At 50.9% G+C, this 19,913-nt stretch overlaps 1 protein-coding gene across 1 annotated transcript; it reads left to right on the plus strand.

Annotated features, from left to right (window-relative positions):
* Positions 1 to 3,456: 3,456 nt before the first annotated feature.
* Positions 3,457 to 6,563, plus strand: TRH (thyrotropin releasing hormone). Its single transcript, XM_061195605.1, has 3 exons — positions 3,457 to 3,576; positions 4,583 to 4,795; positions 5,455 to 6,563. The coding sequence occupies exons 2-3, from the start codon at positions 4,591 to 4,593 to the stop codon at positions 5,931 to 5,933; spliced, it is 684 nt and encodes a 227-aa protein (XP_061051588.1). The 5' UTR covers positions 3,457 to 3,576; positions 4,583 to 4,590; the 3' UTR covers positions 5,934 to 6,563.
* Positions 6,564 to 19,913: the final 13,350 nt, after the last annotated feature.

Genomic DNA, 19,913 nt, shown 5'->3' on the forward strand with positions numbered 1-19,913 from the left:
CTTGTTGTCCTGGTGGGTCCCTGTTTTAAAATGTAATTTTTATCATTATTCAGGTATGGTGAGGCCAATAGATCAGGAGACGACTGTCACTGAATTACTCACAGTTCCTAAGAGGGGGGCACACCACACCATGCAGGGCCACAAGGGAAAGCACCAGGGTCCATCAGGGGGCAGAGGGACCAGGGAGTGGGGGAAAAGTGGGCAAGCGCCTTTATTGTGGTGTCTCGGGATGGAACAGGTGAAGTGGGGTAAACAGGTTTAGGATTGGCTAGTTTGAATAATTCTAGTGAGCTCTGGGGCATCAGGGCTGTCCCTACTTGTCTGGCACCTGACCCTGGGGGATTAGGGCTCTGGATTGGTTAGTTTGTATGTGAAAGGTGTTCTCATGGGAGTTCTTTACTATCTCTAGGAATTGGCTACCCAGGGAGGGGCAGGCCCCCAGAGTCAGCAAGACCGCAGAGGTCAAAACATCAGAAACACATCATTAATACAGTGCCCAAGGTCTTGAACAGGTCCTAGTACCTACTAAGGGCTCAGTGGATATTTGCTGAAAGAAGGAAGAGAGGGAAGGAGGAAGGGAGGGAGAAAGTTGGCTTGCTGAGGACACCTCAGATGCCAGTACTATCCTCTCTGGTCCCTTGGGCTATGTGGGAACTCCTTCCCCACGCCCCAGACACCCAGGAACTCTCCTCCTAACAAGCATCTCAGATACCTGATTATAGAAATGCATCGAATGGGCTCACCCGGGGGCAATGTTCCAGCCACTTCACCCTCCGAGAGGCAGATTTTCTATCCATCCACGCATCACTCCTTTCCAGTCTCAGACTCACACGAGATTTTGTTGTTTTGTTTTTTGGTGCTGTTTGTTGGTTTGTGGATAGGTAATCCTGCACTTAGAAAAAATCCAAACACCACTAAGGGCTGCCAGTGAAAGCAAGCCCCCAACTACCCTCCCCTTCTCCGGCTCCCCAGCTTGCTGGCACTGTACTCTTGCATCCCTCCGGAGGGAGTCTCTGCATAAGAGCATCACGGTCCATCTCCTGTACAAATTGTTCTCTTTTTTCACTTAACAATATATCCTGGGGGCTTCCCTGGTGGCGCAGTGGTTAAGAATCGCCTGCCAATGCAGGGCACAGGTTCGAGCCCTGGTCTGGGAGGATCCCACATGCCATGGAGCAACTAAGCCCGTGTGCCACAACTACTGAGCCCACACGCTGCAACTACGGAAGCCCGTGTGCCTAGAGCCCATGCTCCGCAACAAGGGAAGACACCCAATGAGAAGCCTGCGCACCGCAACGAAGAGTAGCCCCCGCTCGCCGCAACTAGAGAAAAGCCCGCACACAGCAACAAAGACCCAACGCAGCCAAAAATAAAAATAAATTAAAAAATATATATATATATCCTGGAGCTTATTCCACATCCACACGTGACACTGCCTCGTTCTTTTAAAAGCAGCATAGTACCCCATAGTTGTGGATGGGCCCTAGTTGATTTAAGCAAACCTCTCCTGATTGACAGACAACCAGGCTGTTTGCAGTTCTGGCTTCCATAAATCATGCTGCACTGAATACCCTGTGTATACAACCCATGCACAGGTGTGGGTACCTGTAGGATGAATTCTGGGAAACGGAATTGTCTTGTGGAAGGTACGTATGTGTTAAATTTTCAGGTTGCCAACCAAAGAGATGGTATCGATTTACACCTCCACTACTGTATATGAAAGATAACAGGTCTATGTGTCTGTCTGATTTAATGCTTAGCTAGGATGGCAATTCTTCAAATCCTGGGGTCTGGCTGTGAGATCAAGCCTGGGGACATGAAGTGTGCCTGGGAGTTGGGAAGGTGATCAGGCCATCTCACTAGACCTCAGTTTCCTCATCTAAAAACAAGGAGCGGACTATAGCTGGTGATCTGAAAGTTCCCTTCCACCTCTAGCTTTCAAAGTCTTTCTGCCTCTCCAGGTCTCTGTGTCCCGATCTGTAAAGTGGGACTAATAGTCCCTATCTCATTTATCTTGAGATGTAAGGATGATGTAAGGGTGATGTAAGGATGCAGTGAGATGGTGGAGGTACCTGGAAAGTTGGGTGCTCTGCCAAGGAAAGGAGTAACAATGAAACACTTTGGGTTCCCTTGTCAAACCACCGGCGTGGCCTGAGACATACAACAGGTACTCAAAGTTTTAGGCTGAAGAAATATCGTATGGGGAGAGAGAATAATGTTGAGACTGTCCAGAGGTAGGAGATGCCTTCACTGATGTTGTTCGCTCTGCCTAAAATGTGGTTCCCTCTAAGTATGCCTGGCACACTTCTGTCTCTCCAGGAGGGAACAAGGAGCCTGGCACACTGTGGGTGCCCGTTAAATGTTTCAGTACGGAGGCTGTGCCTAGTACTAGATGTGGCAACGCTCCCCTCCAACGCATCATCTGACTTTGGGGACTGATTGGTGGACAAGCTCCTCGGCATCTATGCTTTTCTCTTCCCTGTATCCCCTCCCCTCTTTTGCCTGGGTGAGGTAGATCCAAAAAAACTTCTCATCCGGGAGTCAGAAACTCCAATGTCCCTCCTCCGTGACTAGAGCCACACATTGGAAGTAGAAAGTGGTGGAGAGCATAGGGACCAGGATCGGCCAGGCTCAGTTCCAGCTGGCTGTTGTCAGGAGGAAATGCAAGACCACATTTTTCCAAGAGATTTTCAAGAGAAGCCATAAATCCATATTTTTCCTGAGTTCTCCTGGTTTTAAAATGTTGGTTAATCAGATTTTTTTTTCAAAAACACTATGGGAATCAAACAAAACCAGCTATGAACTAGTGGTAGCCCATAGGCCATCAGTTTTGGAACTCTGAAAACTGTCTCCCTCCCCCACTGTACGGATGAGAAAATTTGGCCAGAGAGGGGGAGGCATTTTCCAGAGGTGACATAGTCAAGATCAAAGCCCAGGTCCACTTGTCCACTTTCTTCCTTTCTCAGTCTCTCCCTTACTCTCCCTCCCTTCGCCAGCCACCTCCCGTCCTGACTGTCTCTGTGTCTTTCGGTCTCTCTGGTGTATGACTGCTCTGTATCTCTCTCTGTATGCATCTCTCAGTCTCTGTCTCTCTCTATCTCCGATTTTCTCCTGTGTGCACCTTTGTAATTGTGTGATTCTCTCAGCAACTCTCTCTTTGTCCCCTACGCGAGTGTTCTCGAAGACCTTCGAAGCTGGGTGCAGAAACCACCCGGCACCAGCCCCCTATTCTGCCGCTTATGCCTCCTCGCTCCCCCTCCCACCCTCCGCCGCCCCCGCCGTCCCCGCCCCATATTTCCGGCGGAGCTGGCTGGCAGGCGGGCAGGCGGGCAGGCGGGGTACCCACGGGGCCGGCTGCCGTCAGCGTCCCTTCCCGGCGGCCGCGACCCCTCCCCGCTGACCTCACCCGCGCCGCCGCCTCGCGCAGATATAAGCAGCAACCCCGCCGAGAAGCTGGCAGCCGGCGTTCCGGGTCCTGCGAGCGTTCCCCGACTCCTGACCCGCCCACTCCAGACCCCAAAACTCCGGATCGGAGCCCAGGATCCCGGACCAGTCCACGGAGCTCGCGCCGGGCAGGTAACCACCTCCGTCTCTTCTCCCCCGCAGGCCGCGTCTGGAGCCCTGGAAAGGGGGCCCTCCGCCCGCCTTCGGGTGCGCCCCACGGAAAGCGGCGGCTTTCGAGCCCGGAGCGCGCCCAGGAGGGGCGCTGCGCTCGTACCCCCGGCTCTTCCACAGCTCAGGCCGGGGCCCGACGGAGGCACGGCGCGGGCGCAGTGGTGGCGGTCCCTCCCGGGTGGGCACGCACGTCCCGGCCTCTGCAGCGCTCGCGCAGCGCGTCGTGGGAAGGTTCGCATCCTACCCCTGCAGGGGGGCCAGCTGGGCAGGACATCGGCGGGAGATCTTGGGAGTTAGAATTCGAATCCGGACGAATCCGCACGTTAGAAACAGAATTTTCGCGGTGGAATCGAATCTTAGCCTTAGAATCTCACTCTCAGCGCTAAAATAGGATTTTAGCGGTGGAATTAACGTTGAAATTAGGATTTTAGCGTTAGAATTAGATTCGTAGCCTAGCCATAGAATCTTAGCATTAGAAATAGAGTCCGCGTTGCAGTCAGAACGTTGTAGAAGGAGTGTTGGAATGAGAGCGTTGCGCTGGGAAACTTGGGGAGAATTTTAGCCTGCAACGCTGCAATTAGCATCCTGGCCGTCGGGCCCGCGCTGCAGTCTTGGTGGTTACATTCCTGGAGAGTCAGCCCCAGCGCTGGCTTCCCCAGCTCCGCGCAGCCTTGAGAAGTGGCGGTGGCGATGGGGCTCCCACGGCTTCCAGGCTCGCGCAGGCAGAACTGGGCGCGGGCAGGCTCTCCAAGCATCCCTACGGGTGAGGACGCCCAGGACCCGAGGCAGACCCTCCGGCTGTCCCCGCCCCGCCCTAAGGTGGCAGGTGGTCCTGCTCCGGAAGAGTGTTTGAACGGTTGGTTCCCCCTGGCCTCGGGGTTCCGCTAGGACGGGAAAACGGGCGATAGAATGGGCTGGGAGGGGAGCGCGGCGCACCTATGCTCTCTCCCTGTCCTCCCTACCCCAGGCGCCACGATGTCCGGCCCTTGGTTTCTGCTTGCCATGGTTTTGACCCTGACCCTGACCGGTGTCTGCGCACAGCCGGAGGTGGCCCAGCAGGAGGCGGCTATAGCCGCCGAGCAACTGGGCCTGGACGACCTGCTGCGGCACGCGGAGCCCCTCCTCCTCCTCCGGGAAGACCTCCAGCGACTCCGAGAGGACCAGGAAGATAGCGAATCAGGTGAGGGGCAGGATTGTGTGGGGCTGCGTGTTGAGAGGAGGACGCCCAAGAGGTTTAGGGGAAACTCGGCCGCAAAGGGGAGGGAGCGACTTGGTCATTCAGCCTCTTGCCTTTCAGAAGCTCAGAAACTCCCACTGGCCACACCCTCGGCAGGTGGTGAGTTGACCCTTTCCTGGGACCAGACTCCTTTTCCATCGCAGTTTTGGGAATATTTCAGAGGGCAGACGTTCAGTGGAAAAGATTCTGTGCCAGGGAGAGAGAGTCTTTTTGTATGTGACAGTGTTAATTACTACCTACTATGCCTGGCGCTGTTCTAAGCACTTCAAACACCTTATCACACGATAGGATCTTCCTAAGCATCAGATAGGTACTGTTATTACCCTCGCACACCCCATTTTACACAGAAGAAAACTGAGGCTCAAAGAAGTTAAGTGAGTTGCTTACGGTCACACAGCTAGGGAGTGGCAGAGCTGAGACTGGAACCAGAGGCCATGCCCTTGACCATCTGTGTGAGTGTCTATGTGTCTGTGAGACCTGAGAGGCAGGTGCAAGGCCATGAATCTGGGCGAATGCTGTGGGGATCTGCCTTGACTGGGAGGAAGGCTGAAGTGGGCACCTAGGGGTCAGGGGGTCCCTCACTGGCCTCTTTCCTTCCCCAGAGTCCCAGATCTTTCAACCCCATTGGCTCTCCAAGCGTCAGCATCCAGGCAAAAGGGAGGAGGAGTTAGAAGAGGGAGTTGAAGAGGAAGAGGAAGAAGGAGGGGCCGTGGGACCCCACAAACGGCGGCACACTGGCCGGCAGGAGGATGTGGCTGCATGGTCAGAGGATGTAAGCCAGCAGAAGCGGCAGCACCCTGGCCGGCGCTCCTCCTGGCTTGGGTACACTTCCACCAAGAGGCAGCACCCAGGCAGACGGCTGGTGGATCCCCAGGCCCAAAGCAGCTGGGAAGAGGAGGAGGAGGAGGGAGAGCTGATGCCTGAGAAACGCCAACATCCGGGAAAGAGGGCCCTGGGAAGCCCATGTGGGCCCTGGGGATCCTGTGGTCAAGCCAGCCTTCTGCTGGGCCTCCTGGATGACCTGAGCAGGGGCCAGGGGGCTGAAGAGAAGCGGCAGCACCCTGGGCGGCGATCGGCCTAGGCCAGGGAACCCCTGGAGGAGTGAGCCCCGTTTCCTGTAAAATCAATTTGGGGTCTAAGAATGTCTTGAGCCCTGTATGCCCTACCCCTTTGTGACCCCCTTTTTCCCTCCTCCTTAGATGCCTGACCATACACCTGAGCCCCTGGTATACATACACATCAAACCCCTGGCCTCGCCCGCCTACTTCAGGGATGTGAGAAAGCCAGCCCATGAGTTAAAACCCCATATTACCCCACTTTGCGCCACTGGCAAGGGAGCAGATCCCAGAGTCCCTCTCCCCCGACGCCCCTGCAGGCCTGCTCCCCTCCCTAGCCCTGGCTAAGATGACCCTGCTGTGTCTTCTAAGGGATCCCCAGAGTGGGACAGGGTGCGTCTGGTGTGAACAGGCAGTGAGGGTGGGTGGGATTGAAGCCATGATGTCCAAATCCAGCTTGCATCCCTTGCCCATGGGTCAGGGTTTGCCATGTGTAAACTTCACCCCCAGTACCCGGGTCTCCTCCTCTTCTTGGGCATCCTTTTGTGGGTGGGAAGAGCCCTGACCCACAGCTGTGTTCTGCTTGGGGGAAGCATTGTAGGTGCTGCTGTGCTGTGTGGTGGCTGTGGGAATAAACATGTGCAGGAATTTGTAAACATCACCTTGGAAGTCATGGCTTGTATGTAACCCTCTAGGCACCTTTCCCTATCAATGATAATAAAACCTGCACCTGGATAATCTCGGTTCGTTGCAGTTCTGTCTCAGCTGGTGTGGGATTTCTCTTTTCAGCATTGAGAGGGGACAGGCTGAGAGCTCCCCAGCTCTGCTGAGAAGGGAATCAGGGACCTTGGCGGGGTGAAAGGTCCTCTTCACTGTCCCCGTCTCAGAACAAGCTTGGGAGGTGGACTGGAGCTCTGGAGCCCATTTGACACCAGGGGAGACTGAGGCCTGGAGGTGAGGAAGGGCTTGCTGGAGGACACACAGCTAGCTGAGGTGGAGCCATGGGCGTGAGAGGCAGCTCAGGACCCTGCCTTGAGTTTGCCTGATTGTTAGAGGGCTGGTCTGGCTCAGGTTTGTAATCGTCATTGTTCTGTGGCAGGAACCAACAGCCTGTGTTATCTGGCAGGCACAATGAGGACAAAGGAACAGGCTGTGGTTGGCAACTCAAACCAGGGACCTTCTGGGGCCAGGCAGGGAGGCAGGCTGGGTGTAGGACAAGAGGGAGTGGTGGAGACTTGGGCTAACATGAAGAGGCCATCTGAAGACACTTGAATCCAGAATCTTTGACATCAGGTGAATCAAATAATAATAATAATAATAGTAACATATAGCCAACACTTATTATGTGTCAGGCAGTTCTTATGCACTTTACATATATTAATTCTTCTACTCCTCACAATAATCCTAGGCATTACTATGATTATGCCAAATTTCCTAACAAGGAAACCAAGGTACGGAAAGGTTAAGCGACTTGTCTGAGGCTGAGTTTGGCTCACTCGTTTCCACTCTGCTACCTCTGACTCAAACTCTGAAATTTCCTCAGGCCTTAGACTCTGCATTGGACACCCTCTTTTTGGTGGGCAGATGGGCTATTTGGCTTTTCTGCAAATAGCTTTTGGTCACCTTCTTGGGGAGGGAGAGGAGGGGCTGGAAGAGTGTCTGAGACTCTGCTCCTCTCCTCAGGGAACCGCAGTTCAGGTGAGGTGGGGTTGGAGGGAGACTCGGGGCTTATAAAATACACTCACACCCACCATTTCCATTAATATTCTCAGAAGCCTGCTGAAAAATTGAGCACTTGATGGATATTTCTATTTTCTGATGAGGGACCCGGCACAGAGGTTAGGTGCCCCGAGGTGCCTGAAGGTAGAGCTGGCCTTTCCTCTAGGCCCTCTGGCTTTCTTCACTGGCACCATCAAGGCAATCAAGGCCCTAGCAGGAAACCCTCTGCTCACAGACTCCCCCTGAAGGCGGACACCCTAATACAGGTAACATGGGCCACTTACAGAGCACTTCCTGAATGCTCAGTGCTTACAGACACTTTCTCATCCAATCCCATGGCCACCCCAAAAGGCTGGCTGTCATGTCCTTTTTTTTTTTTTATTTTTTAATTTTCTTTTATTTTTAATTTTTATTTATTTATTTATTTATTTATGGCTGTGTTGGGTCTTCGTTTCTGTGCGAGGGCTTTCTCTAGTTGCGGCGAGCGGGGGCCACTCTTCATCGCAGTGCGCAGGCCTCTCACTGTCACGGCCTCTCTTGTTGCGGAGCACAGGCTCCAGACGCGCACGCTCAGTAGTTGTGGCTCACGGGCCTAGTTGCTCCGCGGCATGTGGGATCTTCCCAGACCAGGGCTCGAACCCGTGTCCCCTGCATTGGCAGGCAGATTCTAAACCACTGCGCCACCAGGGAAGCCCTGTCATGTCCTTTTGAAGTTGAGTTGCAGTTGAGTGTGGAGAAGTGAAGTACTTGGCCAGGAATACACCCTACCCTCTCCTCCTTCCAAACTTCCTTGGTGTGGCTGCTGTTGTTACCTCCTCAGATATGGGACCATTTGAAGAGTGAGAAGCCCACTCCCCCAGCCATTTAACGTTTCCCCTCTGCCCCTGAGAGTGATCAGACCAGTGCAGCATGATGGAAAGGGTCTGGGCATTGGCTTCAGTCCTGGACAAATGAGTAAACCAATTTGAGCCTCAGTCTTCCCATCTGTAAAATGGGCACAGTAATCCCTACATCTTTCTCGGAGTTGTTCTAAGGAGTAAATGAGATGGAGCAGTAGGTGTCCAGCTCCAAGCATAGTGCCTAGCACCAAGTAAACCCTTATAAATGGCATCTTTAGCTCTAGTGCTCCAAGACCAGAAGGGACTCAAAACTGAGCCTTGCAGGCACACTTGTTCCTTCCTTCGCTCATTCTCCAATCACATACACAAAAAAGAAAAAAAGTAAAAACCCAGACACAGGGGCTTTATTGCGAGTTCTTGTCAGGCACTGGGGCTTTATCCTTAAGAAAGTCTGCGTGCTGCTCCCCAAATACCTCTGTCCTTCCCCCTCTCACACACATGCCTTTTGCTTGGCCTAAGATGCTGTGGCAGAGATGCTGCACGTGCTTCCCTATATTTCCCAGCCTCCCTTGCAGTTGGCATGGAGTCATATGACTAGTCCTGGCCAATGGGCTGTGAGCTGGAGTGTCAGCCTGGGGCTGTGGCAGTTAGAGCCCCTTAACCCTTTTCTTCCTGCCAAGGAAGCCTGGGAGGCTACCGGTTGAGACAGCAGAGCATGGGAGGGAGGGATTCTGAGCCCTGGTGTCACCAGATGGAAGTTAGATCAGACTTCTCACATGGAAGAAATAAACTTGTGTTGTATTAAGTCGCTGAGATGTCAGGGTTTCTTTGTTACCACAGCAAAACTTAGCCAATTCTGACTAACACAGATGCCTCCCACCTTGTTCTCTCTTCACTGAAATCCTTCCCATCTTTCCCTTCTCATAGGTGTCTGCTTTTATCAAAGCTGCCTAAATAAGGGCCTGGCATGAAGTCGGTGCTCAATATATATTTGTTGAATGGATGTTGAAAGCTTCAGGTCACTTCCATTTTAGTTTCCTAGACTGACTCCCAGCCCTTAAGGGGCTCCCCATCCAGTGGGGAGACAGACGACCACTTCGTAGTTAGCAAAGTATGCAAGGTAGACACAGATGGCAGAACAAATTGGTCTGGCTGGGCAAAGCAGGCTTCCTGGAGGAGGAAACATCCCAGCTGAGTCAAAGGATAAATAAGAGATACGATATTTCAGGCAGAAGGAAAGAGCACGAACAAAGGCTCAGTGGGAAGAAATCAGTGTTCTTAGAGTTGTTAACACTGGAAATCTGGGGTGTTTTGGCCCATCCCTTTCCTCCTTCAACCTATCTTCTAGCCCTGATTGCCAACCCTTAGAAGTGTGAGAAAGCAGTGCAGTTTGGGGTGGAATCAGGGAAGCCTTCCAGGGGGAAGGGGCACTTGAGGTGAGCTCTGAAGGATGAAAGAAAAAGGAAAATTTTCCTAAGCACTTACTCTGGGGCCAGACATCGGGAAAAACACTTTTATCTTACTGCCCAGCACATAGTAGGTAATTTGTAAATATCTGTTGAATGAATTAATCACTCATCATAGTCAACTCCAGTTCAGAGAAAAGGAAACTAAGAGAGAAGTAAGGTGACTTTTCTCAGCTCATGAGTCTGAAACTTGGGGGTTGTCTCTATGCCTCCCCTCCTCTAGCATCCAATTTTTACCGTGTCCTATAAATTTTACCTCCTAGATATATCTCAAGTCCACCCATTTTCTCCCAGTTCCTCTGCCACCACCCGGATCCTGGCCACCATCATTTGCTGGCCTCTGGCTTCCACTCTTGTCCCCCAAGCCCATTTTCCACACAGCAGCCAGAGGGAAGCGGATCTGACCATGGCAACCACCCTGCTTAAGACCTGTCAGCAGCTTCCATCTCACCTAGAATAAAATCCAAACTCCTTACCATGGCCTGCCCATTCTGTTTCCTGAACACACCTCAGGGCCTTTGTCCATGTTGTTCCCTCTGTCTGGAGCCTCCTTTTCTCCTATTCCTCACATTCCCCGGGTCACCTCCTAGGGTGCTTCCTGAACTGTGGAGGTTGGAAAGCAAAAAATGCATTTCCAAGACTCCCTTGCAGCTAGAGTTTTGGAAGCACAGTAAGCTCTTGTGAGAGATTGGGAAGGCCACTTTGACGATTCCTGCTGGAAAGCAAGGTGATAATGATTTGTTTCTGCAGCAGCTTCCTGCTGTCCAAACTCCAGCTCTTAGGTATCTAGAGACAGTTGTTGATAGTGGCTTTCTGGCCAGATTCATAGCTATGGTAGTATGTTTTTTTCTCTTTTAAACAGCTTTATTGGGGGTATATTTTACATATCATAAGATTTATTCATTGCAGGAATACAATTCAATGATTTTTAGTAAATTTACCTAGTGGTACAACCATCAGCATAAATCAGTTTTAGAACATTTTCAGACTCCCAATAAAATCCCTGTGTCCATTTACAATTAATCTCTCTCCCCACTCTCAGTCCCAGGCAACTACTAATATACCTTCTCTCTCAAATATCAATTTGCCTTTTCTGGGTATTTTATACTAATAGAATCTGTAATACGTGGTCTCTTATGCCTGGCTTTTGCCAATTGGTGTAAGGGTTTTGAAGTTCATCCATGATGTAACATGTTTTGTTACTTTGTTCTTTTTGATTGCTGAATAGTATTCTAAGTAGTGGGTTCTTTTTTTAAAAAATATTTATTTATTTATTTATTTGGCTGTGTCAGGTCTTAGTTGCGGCATGCGGGGATCTTCGTTGCGGCTCACTGGCTCTCTAGTGGCGGCTCACGGGCTTAGTTGCCCCACAGCATGTGGGATCCCTGACAAGGGATCGAACCTGCGTCCCCTGCATTGGAAGGTGGATTCTTAACCACTGGACCGCGACGGAAGTCCCCAGGTAGTGGTTTCTTAACTTGATGATTCCAATGGCAGCCTTCTCATTTCCCAGTTTCCTGATTAGAAAACTGGGAAACAGCTTCCCTGGCAGGGCACTTCTGTGGTATTTTTCTGCAGGACTGCTCCCCAAGCTCTGACAATTTCATAAGCACTTTATTCCAAGAGTGATATTCAAGATATTCGACAACTGGTACAAGACAGGCATCAGCCAATCAGGGCGCATGTCCAATCAGAACGGACGGATTCTGACAAACCGGTGAGGCCACAGCAGTGCAACTAGCTGAACACCAGTCCTGCTATGTTAAATTAACTTTTCCACTTAACATTCCTAGAGCGATATCTATTTGCTCTGCTGACTCCTGATGATTCACACTAGGTAACTCCTCCTCCTCCTCAGCTGTCATTTCAGACAGCACTTTGTTGGGATGTGGCACTGCGTCTCGCTCCTTCCTTGCAGCTGTCACAGTTTGTAATTATATCTGTCTTAGGCTGGTTCCCCCAGTACCAGAGCCCAAGACGAGGACTTGAGTGCGAGTGGTTTACTTGGAGGGTGATCCCAGGAAGCAATGGTCTCGGAGTGGGGGAGGGATTCGGGAAAGGGAAGGAAGTGAATGCAGATGCATTAGTGAGCAGGGTTTCCTTGAGAAACTGTAGAAGAGGCCTCAGTCTCCTACTTGACAGGGTGAGGAAGCTGGAGATTTTCTTCTGATTCCCATTGATCAGGGGTTGAGGGCTGCTCCTGGGGATATTAACTCCCTGGCACTTCCAGCTTGCCCCAAGCACTGACCACTAGAGGCCCTCAGGTGAAGAATCTTAGGATGCTATTGTGTGTACCGCAAAGGTGAGCGCTGAGGGGATGGAGTGAGGGACCAGCAGCGTCTGCCGGTCTTTTTGGGCGCTTTTTTCGTAAATGCCTCCTCCTTCACCAAACTGTGCGCTCCATGAAGCAGGGACCACTCCTGTACCCCCAGCACCGAGGACAGTGCCGGCACAGGGCACGTGCTCAGCAAACATTTGTCGAATGTGTGAATGAAGGTGGAGATGGGATTTGAGATCAGGCCTGCCTGAGCGGGAGCTGGAGGGGCAAACCCAAATGCTGCAGGGTGCTACGCAGTCACTACAAACCTGTGAGCCTGGCCTCAAGGATGGCCCCGGAGCTGAGAGCTTATGTTGTGACCCAGTGTAACATCTGCCCAATTACTCTGCCTTTTAAAATGCCTTAGAGGACATCTAACAGCCCTCTGCAGGTGCCGGTTTTTACCTCTACACTGTGCCACCAAGAACCTCCTTTGTGCAGGGACTTTCCACTCACGATTTACACCCCTACTTTATGGGTGAGAGATGCCTGGTTTGGAGAGGTGAGGCAACTCGCCCATGGCCACACATCTCACGTGGGTGGTACCACCAGGCTCACCCCAGTTCTGTAGACTCCAAGGCCAGTGGTCTTTCCTCTATCCCTGCTGTCCCTCGCTCAGGCAGCTTTAAAAGCCGGGGAACATTCTTTCAAGGAGCTGCCTCTCACAAATTCAGTGAAGCCTCCTGTCCTGCTTTGCTGTGAACCATCCCGATGTCACGACTTCCTCTGATATGTTCTTTAATTAATTCTCTCTGCGAACCTTATTTTGATTAATTAGATGCAATCAGAGGACTGGTTTGCCGAGAGACTCAGTTCCTGCTCAGGCCTCTTGGGTGGTGGAACATGTGGGGCTTCTTACCTGAAGGATGTTGGCAATTAGAGCCCATTTCAATCACCCGGGTATGAGCTAACTGCCTTGGAGAACATCAATTAGCTCAGTGGCTAAACTGTGCTGAGAGTTATGGGTTACCAAGGGGACCTGTGGTCAATGCCAGGATTTAAGTGGCTCTAGTCTTTGGGGATCATCTTTCCTGAATCGCGGCCACGTTCTGGGCCTGGTGATTATCGGCAGGCTGATTAGACCCTGTCCATTGTGGGGAGTGACTTCCTAATCGCCAGCTGCCGAGGAGGAGAGCTTCCCTGCACCGACGCAGGTACACCCTGTTTGACGTGCCACAGGCTGACAGGCCTGTGTCGGGGGTGGTGGCCGCTTTAGGCCTATGGCCAGAGAGGTGGCACAGGGCACATGTCAGGCTCAGTCCGGTCCCCACTGGGAGGAGTGTGGCGTCTCAGGGCAACCCTGGAGGACATGGAACCCCAGGCCATCCTTGGGAGGTTGAACATTATCTCTGAGGAGATGCCCAACCTAGGAAGAAAAGGGAGCCCCTGCTAGTGCCAGACTCTGAGCTAATAATCGTAACAGTCAGTGTTTATTGAGCACTTACTATGTGTCAGGCACTGCTCTAACCACTCCACAGGAAGCAGGGCATTCAACCCTCTCAAGGAGAAAACAGAGGCACAGAGAGGCTAGGCCACTTGCCCCACATCTGAGATTTACACCCAGCCAGTCTGCTTCCAAGTTGAACAGCTATGGATGGAATGCGGGCTCTCCTGCGACACTGCTCTGATGACCCTTCAGGTCCTAAAACCCTTCCAGGGGAACCACGAGGTTTTCACTTTCCTAACTACATATCTGTGTGAGGCTTTCATATGTTTCAACCAAAATTTAATCTGTTGAATAAATGCAGAAGCAGATAAGAGAATCCAGTTGTCTTCTATTAAGTCAGACAATTAAAAAATTTGTAAAAATGTAAACCAATGCCACTTTTCTCACAAAACTATATTTTCCATGAAAACATTTTAGTTACGTTAACACATCATGGATTTACCAGTTATTTTTAAACAAACAAATGTTAAAAAATTCTCATTTTAATTTCTAATATGGGAAATATCAATAGATATAATCAAAAGTTCTTTGGGGGGGTGTCAATAATTTTTAAGTGCATGAAGGGGTGCTGAGAGCAATGAGATTGAGACACACTGATACACACATACTATCTTAAGAAGAGCTGGACTTAGCACTCCTGTGTGTTAGACACTGTTCTAAGGGCTTTAAGTATTTTGACCTACTTAGTCTTCACACCCGGGAGGTAACTATTACAATTATCCACACGGGGAAACTGAGGCACAGAGCAGTTAAATCTCTTGCCCCAAGGCCACAACCAAGACAGGGCAGAGCCCAGCTGCCAACCTAGGTCTCCAGGCTCCAGGTCTGAGCTCTTGGCCATGGCTGTGCACCCTACCTCTGGGCAGCATTGCTCACCCTGGCAGGGGGCGTCAGCATGGAGCTCAGGGCTTACTGCTTTCAATGGCATCATCCTAAGTTCCCCATGATAAGGACATTTCTGCACAAAGAGATACAGCGCTTTGCCTGGATCACACAGCCAAGGGGGCAGGGGGCGCTCCTGACTCCCCAGTTCTGAGCCAGCCCCAGGCCCCATCTCCTCACTGCTCCAACAGTGACCGGCTCAGGGATGGGCCACACCAGGCCGATGAGAGCCGGCTTCAGGGCTTCTGTGGGAACTTTGGTCCAGAGGCACTCTTTCCCCTCACAGGTTGCTAAGCTGGTAGGATGTTAGCCTGGAGCTGCAGGAGGCCACCTGGCCAGGGAAAAGCAAGAAACTGGCTGAGAATCTTCACTACTCAGAAGACAGTCAAGCACTGGAGAGACAGACAGATGTCTGGTGACTTTGAGACCCGGATCCAGCCGTACCTTACACCCTTGGCCTTTTCGCTTATATGAGCCAATAAATTCCGTTTTTTCTCAAGTCATTTGTGTTTCAAATATAACACAACAAGTTTAACATAATCTATAAATGTCACCCTCTTTGAGCACATTTTTAAAGACAGCCTGGATGCAGCTCTTCAGAGGTTGGACGTCTGTGCTTCCCTCGAACCCAGTAATTCCTGGCGATTCTATATTTTAAATATCTCGGGAGATTTCTGGCTGAAGATGGACAATTGACACACAATTAGCTCCTCTCCTTCCTGAATGAACAATCAAGAATGATCTAAACCAGCGGTCCCCAATCTTTTTGGCACCAGACACCGGTTTCGTGGAAGACAATTTTTCCATGGACGGCGGGTGGGGGGCCTGGGGTGGGGTGGTTCAGGCGGTAGTGCGGTAATGCGAGCGATGGGGAGCGATGGGAAGTGGCATACGAAGCTTCGCTTGCTCACTCGCTCGCCGCTCACCTCCTGCTGTGCGGCCCCATTCCTAACAGGCAGGAGTCCGCGGGCCAGGGGGTGGTGGGGGACCCCTGATCTAAGCATTTCAGGAAAACGTGCAACCTAAACAAGAGACTAAGAGAAACAGAAAAAAATGACCCCAGAGGAAACAGATGATTCTGAAAACAGAAAAGGATGTTTTTAAAAATGAAGAAGAAAGAAAATACCTTCTAATTGGTATCCTCAGAGAAATAAGACAAAATACAGCATCCAGGGAATTCCCTGGAGGTCCAGTGGTTAGGACTTGGCGCTTTCACTGCCGTGGCCCAGGTTCAATCCCTGGTTGGGGAACTAAGATCCCGCAAGCCGAGAGGCACAGCCAAAAATATAAATAAATAAAATAAAATACAGCATCCATAAAACGAGTACAAGATGATACAGAAACGGATCAGTCAGGGAATGAGAAAAAACTCGGAAATTAAAAATATGATTGCTTAACATCTTAGAAATGCATCTTTTTCTTCAATCCCACTACCCCTGCCCTAAACCTAGGGCTGTTCTTCTCCTCCCTTACCTGGTCTGTTGCTGTCTCTATTTCTTCATCTCTTCTGACTGCTGAATATCCTTCTTTTTGGCCAGCAGGGTGATCTTTTAAAAACATGGACTTCATTATATTTCCCTGCTTAAAACCTCTGATGAGTCTTCATTTCCTTCATAATAGAAGTCATTCATGGGACTTCCCTGTGGCGCTGTGGCTAAGACTCCCAATGCAGGGGGCCCGGGTTCGATTCCTGGTCAGGGAACTATATTCCACATGCATGCCGCAACTAAGAGTTTGCATGCCACAACTAAGGAGCCCATGTGCTGTAACTAAGGAGCCCGCCTGCTGCAACTAAGACCCGATGCAGCCAAAAAAATAAAAAAATTAAAAAAAAAAGTCATTCATGTCCAGAACGAGTGGCAGACACTGTTAATTGCCTTCTTAACAGACATTTCCCCCATTTCTTCCTGGTTTTGTTCAGGTATCAAGCAGCCATGTGTCTCCAAAGAGGTGAATCTTCATTGGTCTGAGCCAATCATGAAAATTCCATTCTCTTGCCAGTGATCTATTTAGGGGTGTTTGTGTCACTTAGTGAAATATGAGACGTCAGTGGGGGAAAAATGGGGTCCTTGGAGAAAGGTTTGTTGCTGATAAAACAGATGCACCATGGGAAAAAATAAGCCCTCTTCTTCCGCTTAATGTCATAATGTTCTCAAGTGATATCTGGAACTCTGGCAGCCATTTCATGACCATGAGGGCAAAGCCTGAGATAGAAGTCAACCCACTGGGAATGGCAGAGAGGAAAGATGGGTACATCTGAGTCCTTGACAATGTCATTGAGTCACGTAGAATTAACCAACCCTGGGGCACCACATCTCCGAACATCTTGTTATGTGGGATAATAAAACTGCCTCATTGCTTAAACCACTTCTAGTTGGGGCTTCTGTTACTTGTGGCCCAAAGCATCCTAACTGCTATAGAACCTGACATTTTAGCTTCGTCATCTGCCACGTCCCAGCTCTCATGCTCCCCGACCCTTTGCTGTCGCTTGTCTTAGCTGTGCCTTGTCCCCAAACATGCCACACTCTTTCCTGCCTCTACATCTTTGCCCCCATCATTCTGTCTGCTGGGAATGCCCTTCCTTATTCATCCTTTAGTACCCAGTGACTCAATGACACTACTACCTCTGGGATGTTCCTAACACCCCTGGTTGAGTTGGATGACCCTCCTCTATGCTTCCAGCTCCCCCCTTCACACCACTGACCACCAGGGAGCATGTCTATTCCCCATTGAAGTGTGAGATCTTTGAGGGGGGTGAAGAATTGTGTCCCTAGGACTCAGGAAGAATGCTTCTCACGTCCTCTGTGGTAGGAGGAAATTGCCTCCAAATTTATGCTCGTGTTTACGTGTTTATGTGGTAGAATGAGCTGGTTAAAAGCCAGGCTTTGGAATCCAGCAGACCTGGTTCTGAGTCCGAGCTCAACCACTAGCCAGCTGTGTGGCTTCCGATGGCTAACAGCCTCTCTGTGTCTCAGTCCCCCACCGCCAAGCGGAGACGGCAAAACCTACGGAGTCGTGAAGATTTAATGAGATGAGGCATGTAAATCATTTAATTTAGGGCCTGACACATTGTAAATTATTCACAAATGCCAGCTCTTGAGATTACCACTTTATTAGTTTGTATTTGTTTTTGTTGGGGGAAGAGTTTTGAGCTTTCATATAATTCTCAAAGGGGTCTACGATCCAGGAAGGTCAAGAACCGTTGGTTTGGGAATAAAAGGAGCGTGGGTCTGCCTGCTGGGGTGGGGATATTACGATAAATGTGCACGTCTCACCTTTGTAAAGTCCGCCGGGATCGCACTGTGTGATTGCCTCTGTGGGGTCAGGATGCCCGACCTAGCCAGGATGAGGCCCCCGCCTTTATCGTCCCTCCCCCAAGGCCCCGAGTCCCTGTGACCTCAGAGCTCTCCAAATGCCTCATTAGCGCCTGCTGAGAGCAGAGCCAACAAGTGGGGCTGCCGTGGCCCCCGCCGAGCACGCCCCTCATTAGAGCAGAAGGAAGCAGCAGCTCTGACCACGGGGCGGGCAGGGCCTGCAGTCCCTTTGTGTCTGGGCCTGATGACTCAGGGAACGTCGCATTTCTGAGGACATTATTGTCAGCACAAAGCGGTGGCTTCGGCCCTCTGGACCAGCACTGTTCCCCCCCCCGCCACGATTCTCCAGCCCACTTTCTAAGCTGCCACAGCACCAGCACTGAAGCCGCCTTTATAATAAACTAGTTCTTTACTAATTGGTCCTCCTAGTGGCCAAGAGAGGGTGAATCAGAACATGAGGCTCCAGTGAGGGGGGCAGAGCCAGGATTGAGACCCCGTGTCTCTGCTCCAAACCCTTGAAGTGGGGGGCAGACTTGATGTCAGGCAAACATCGTGGCTCCTGGTTCTGCCACTTTCCAGCCATGATGTTAGGCAAATCATTTCTACTCTCTGCACCCCAGTGTCCTCATCTGTAAGAAGGGGATGAATAATCATACCTGAACCCCTACTCCCCTACCCTGCAGACAACTCATTTCACAAGTCAGCTCTGTTCATGTTTCTCTCCTGCTGACATCCCTAGGCAACGCTAACCCCGGCCCTCAGGACACAGGCCAGTTCCTCGGCCTGCCGTTCAAGGCCCTTTGTAAGCCGGACCCTGCCCATTGCTCCTGTCTCAGCACCCAACACCCACCTCATCCAATCACACTGTGCAGACCAAATGATTTCTTCCTGCCTCTCTTTTTGAAGTTGGAAAATCCCAACTTCAGACTCAACTCAGGCACCTCCTCCTCCAGGAAGCCTTCTGTGACCTCCTCCCATGTTACACCAGGCAACTCCTCTGGGATCCCACCTGCCAGAGTTAGATAGACCTGGCCCCAGGATCCTTGGGTCCATCTAGAACAGCGCATCTCAAAGTGTGGTCCAGCATCATCTGGAAACTTCTGAGAAATGTGACTTCTCAGGCCCCACGCCAGACCTTCTGAGTCAAAACTGGGAGCGGGGCCCAGCAATCTATGTTGTAAAAAGCCCTCCAGGGAATTCTGACGCTCAGGTTTGAGAACCACCAGTCTAATCCAGGCCTCTGCAACCTGTTATATTTCGGTGTTCGAAGTGCCTCATGACATGGGCCCGACTCCAGCACCTGCTGCAGGAGGGAGAGGCCCAGGCCGAGCAGTCGTCTCCCCTGGGTGCCACCAGCTCATGGAGTTGTTACGGACGAGAATTTTCCCCATCACCTCCCCTTCTTCCACTTCCTGAAGACTCTCAACCAATTTCAAATTGTAACTTTCTTTTATTGGCAAAGAAGAAATTTCAGCACCTGTCTCATTTATTTCTCATCAGCTTCTCTTCCATCCTAATCCTGCCAGGCGGGGGCCTGCTGAGCTTGAGAATCAAACCACCGGTCAGCTTCCTCTTCAGGAAAATGTTGTCAATTTCACGTGGATCCTCTCAGACACACCACATGTTGTCTGGAAAAATACTTTTCTCCTCTTCTCTTGCCCAACACCCCACCATTGTGGTTCAGAAAGCTGGGAAGGTCTCAGCAGACCAGATGTTTTCTGCACCAGGTTCTTCTCCCGTCAGAAGGGTCATTTCCCTCAATCTAATCCCCTTCCTCCACTTCAGGAATCTGCTAACCTCAAGTTCTTCTTGGTGTCTAACCCAACTCTTTTTTTTTTTTTTTTTTTAATTTTTGGCTGCGTTGGGTCTTCGTTGCTGCACGCAGGCTTTCTCTAGTTGCGGCGAGTGGGGCTACTCTTCGTTGTGGTACGCGGGCTTCTCATTTCAGTGGGTTCTCTTGTTGCAGAGCACGGGCTCTAGGCACGCGGGCTTCAGTAGTTGCGGCACACGAGCTCAGTAGTT

Source organism: Eubalaena glacialis, chromosome 7, assembly GCF_028564815.1.
Source record: "Eubalaena glacialis isolate mEubGla1 chromosome 7, mEubGla1.1.hap2.+ XY, whole genome shotgun sequence".
NCBI lineage: Eukaryota > Metazoa > Chordata > Mammalia > Artiodactyla > Balaenidae > Eubalaena > Eubalaena glacialis.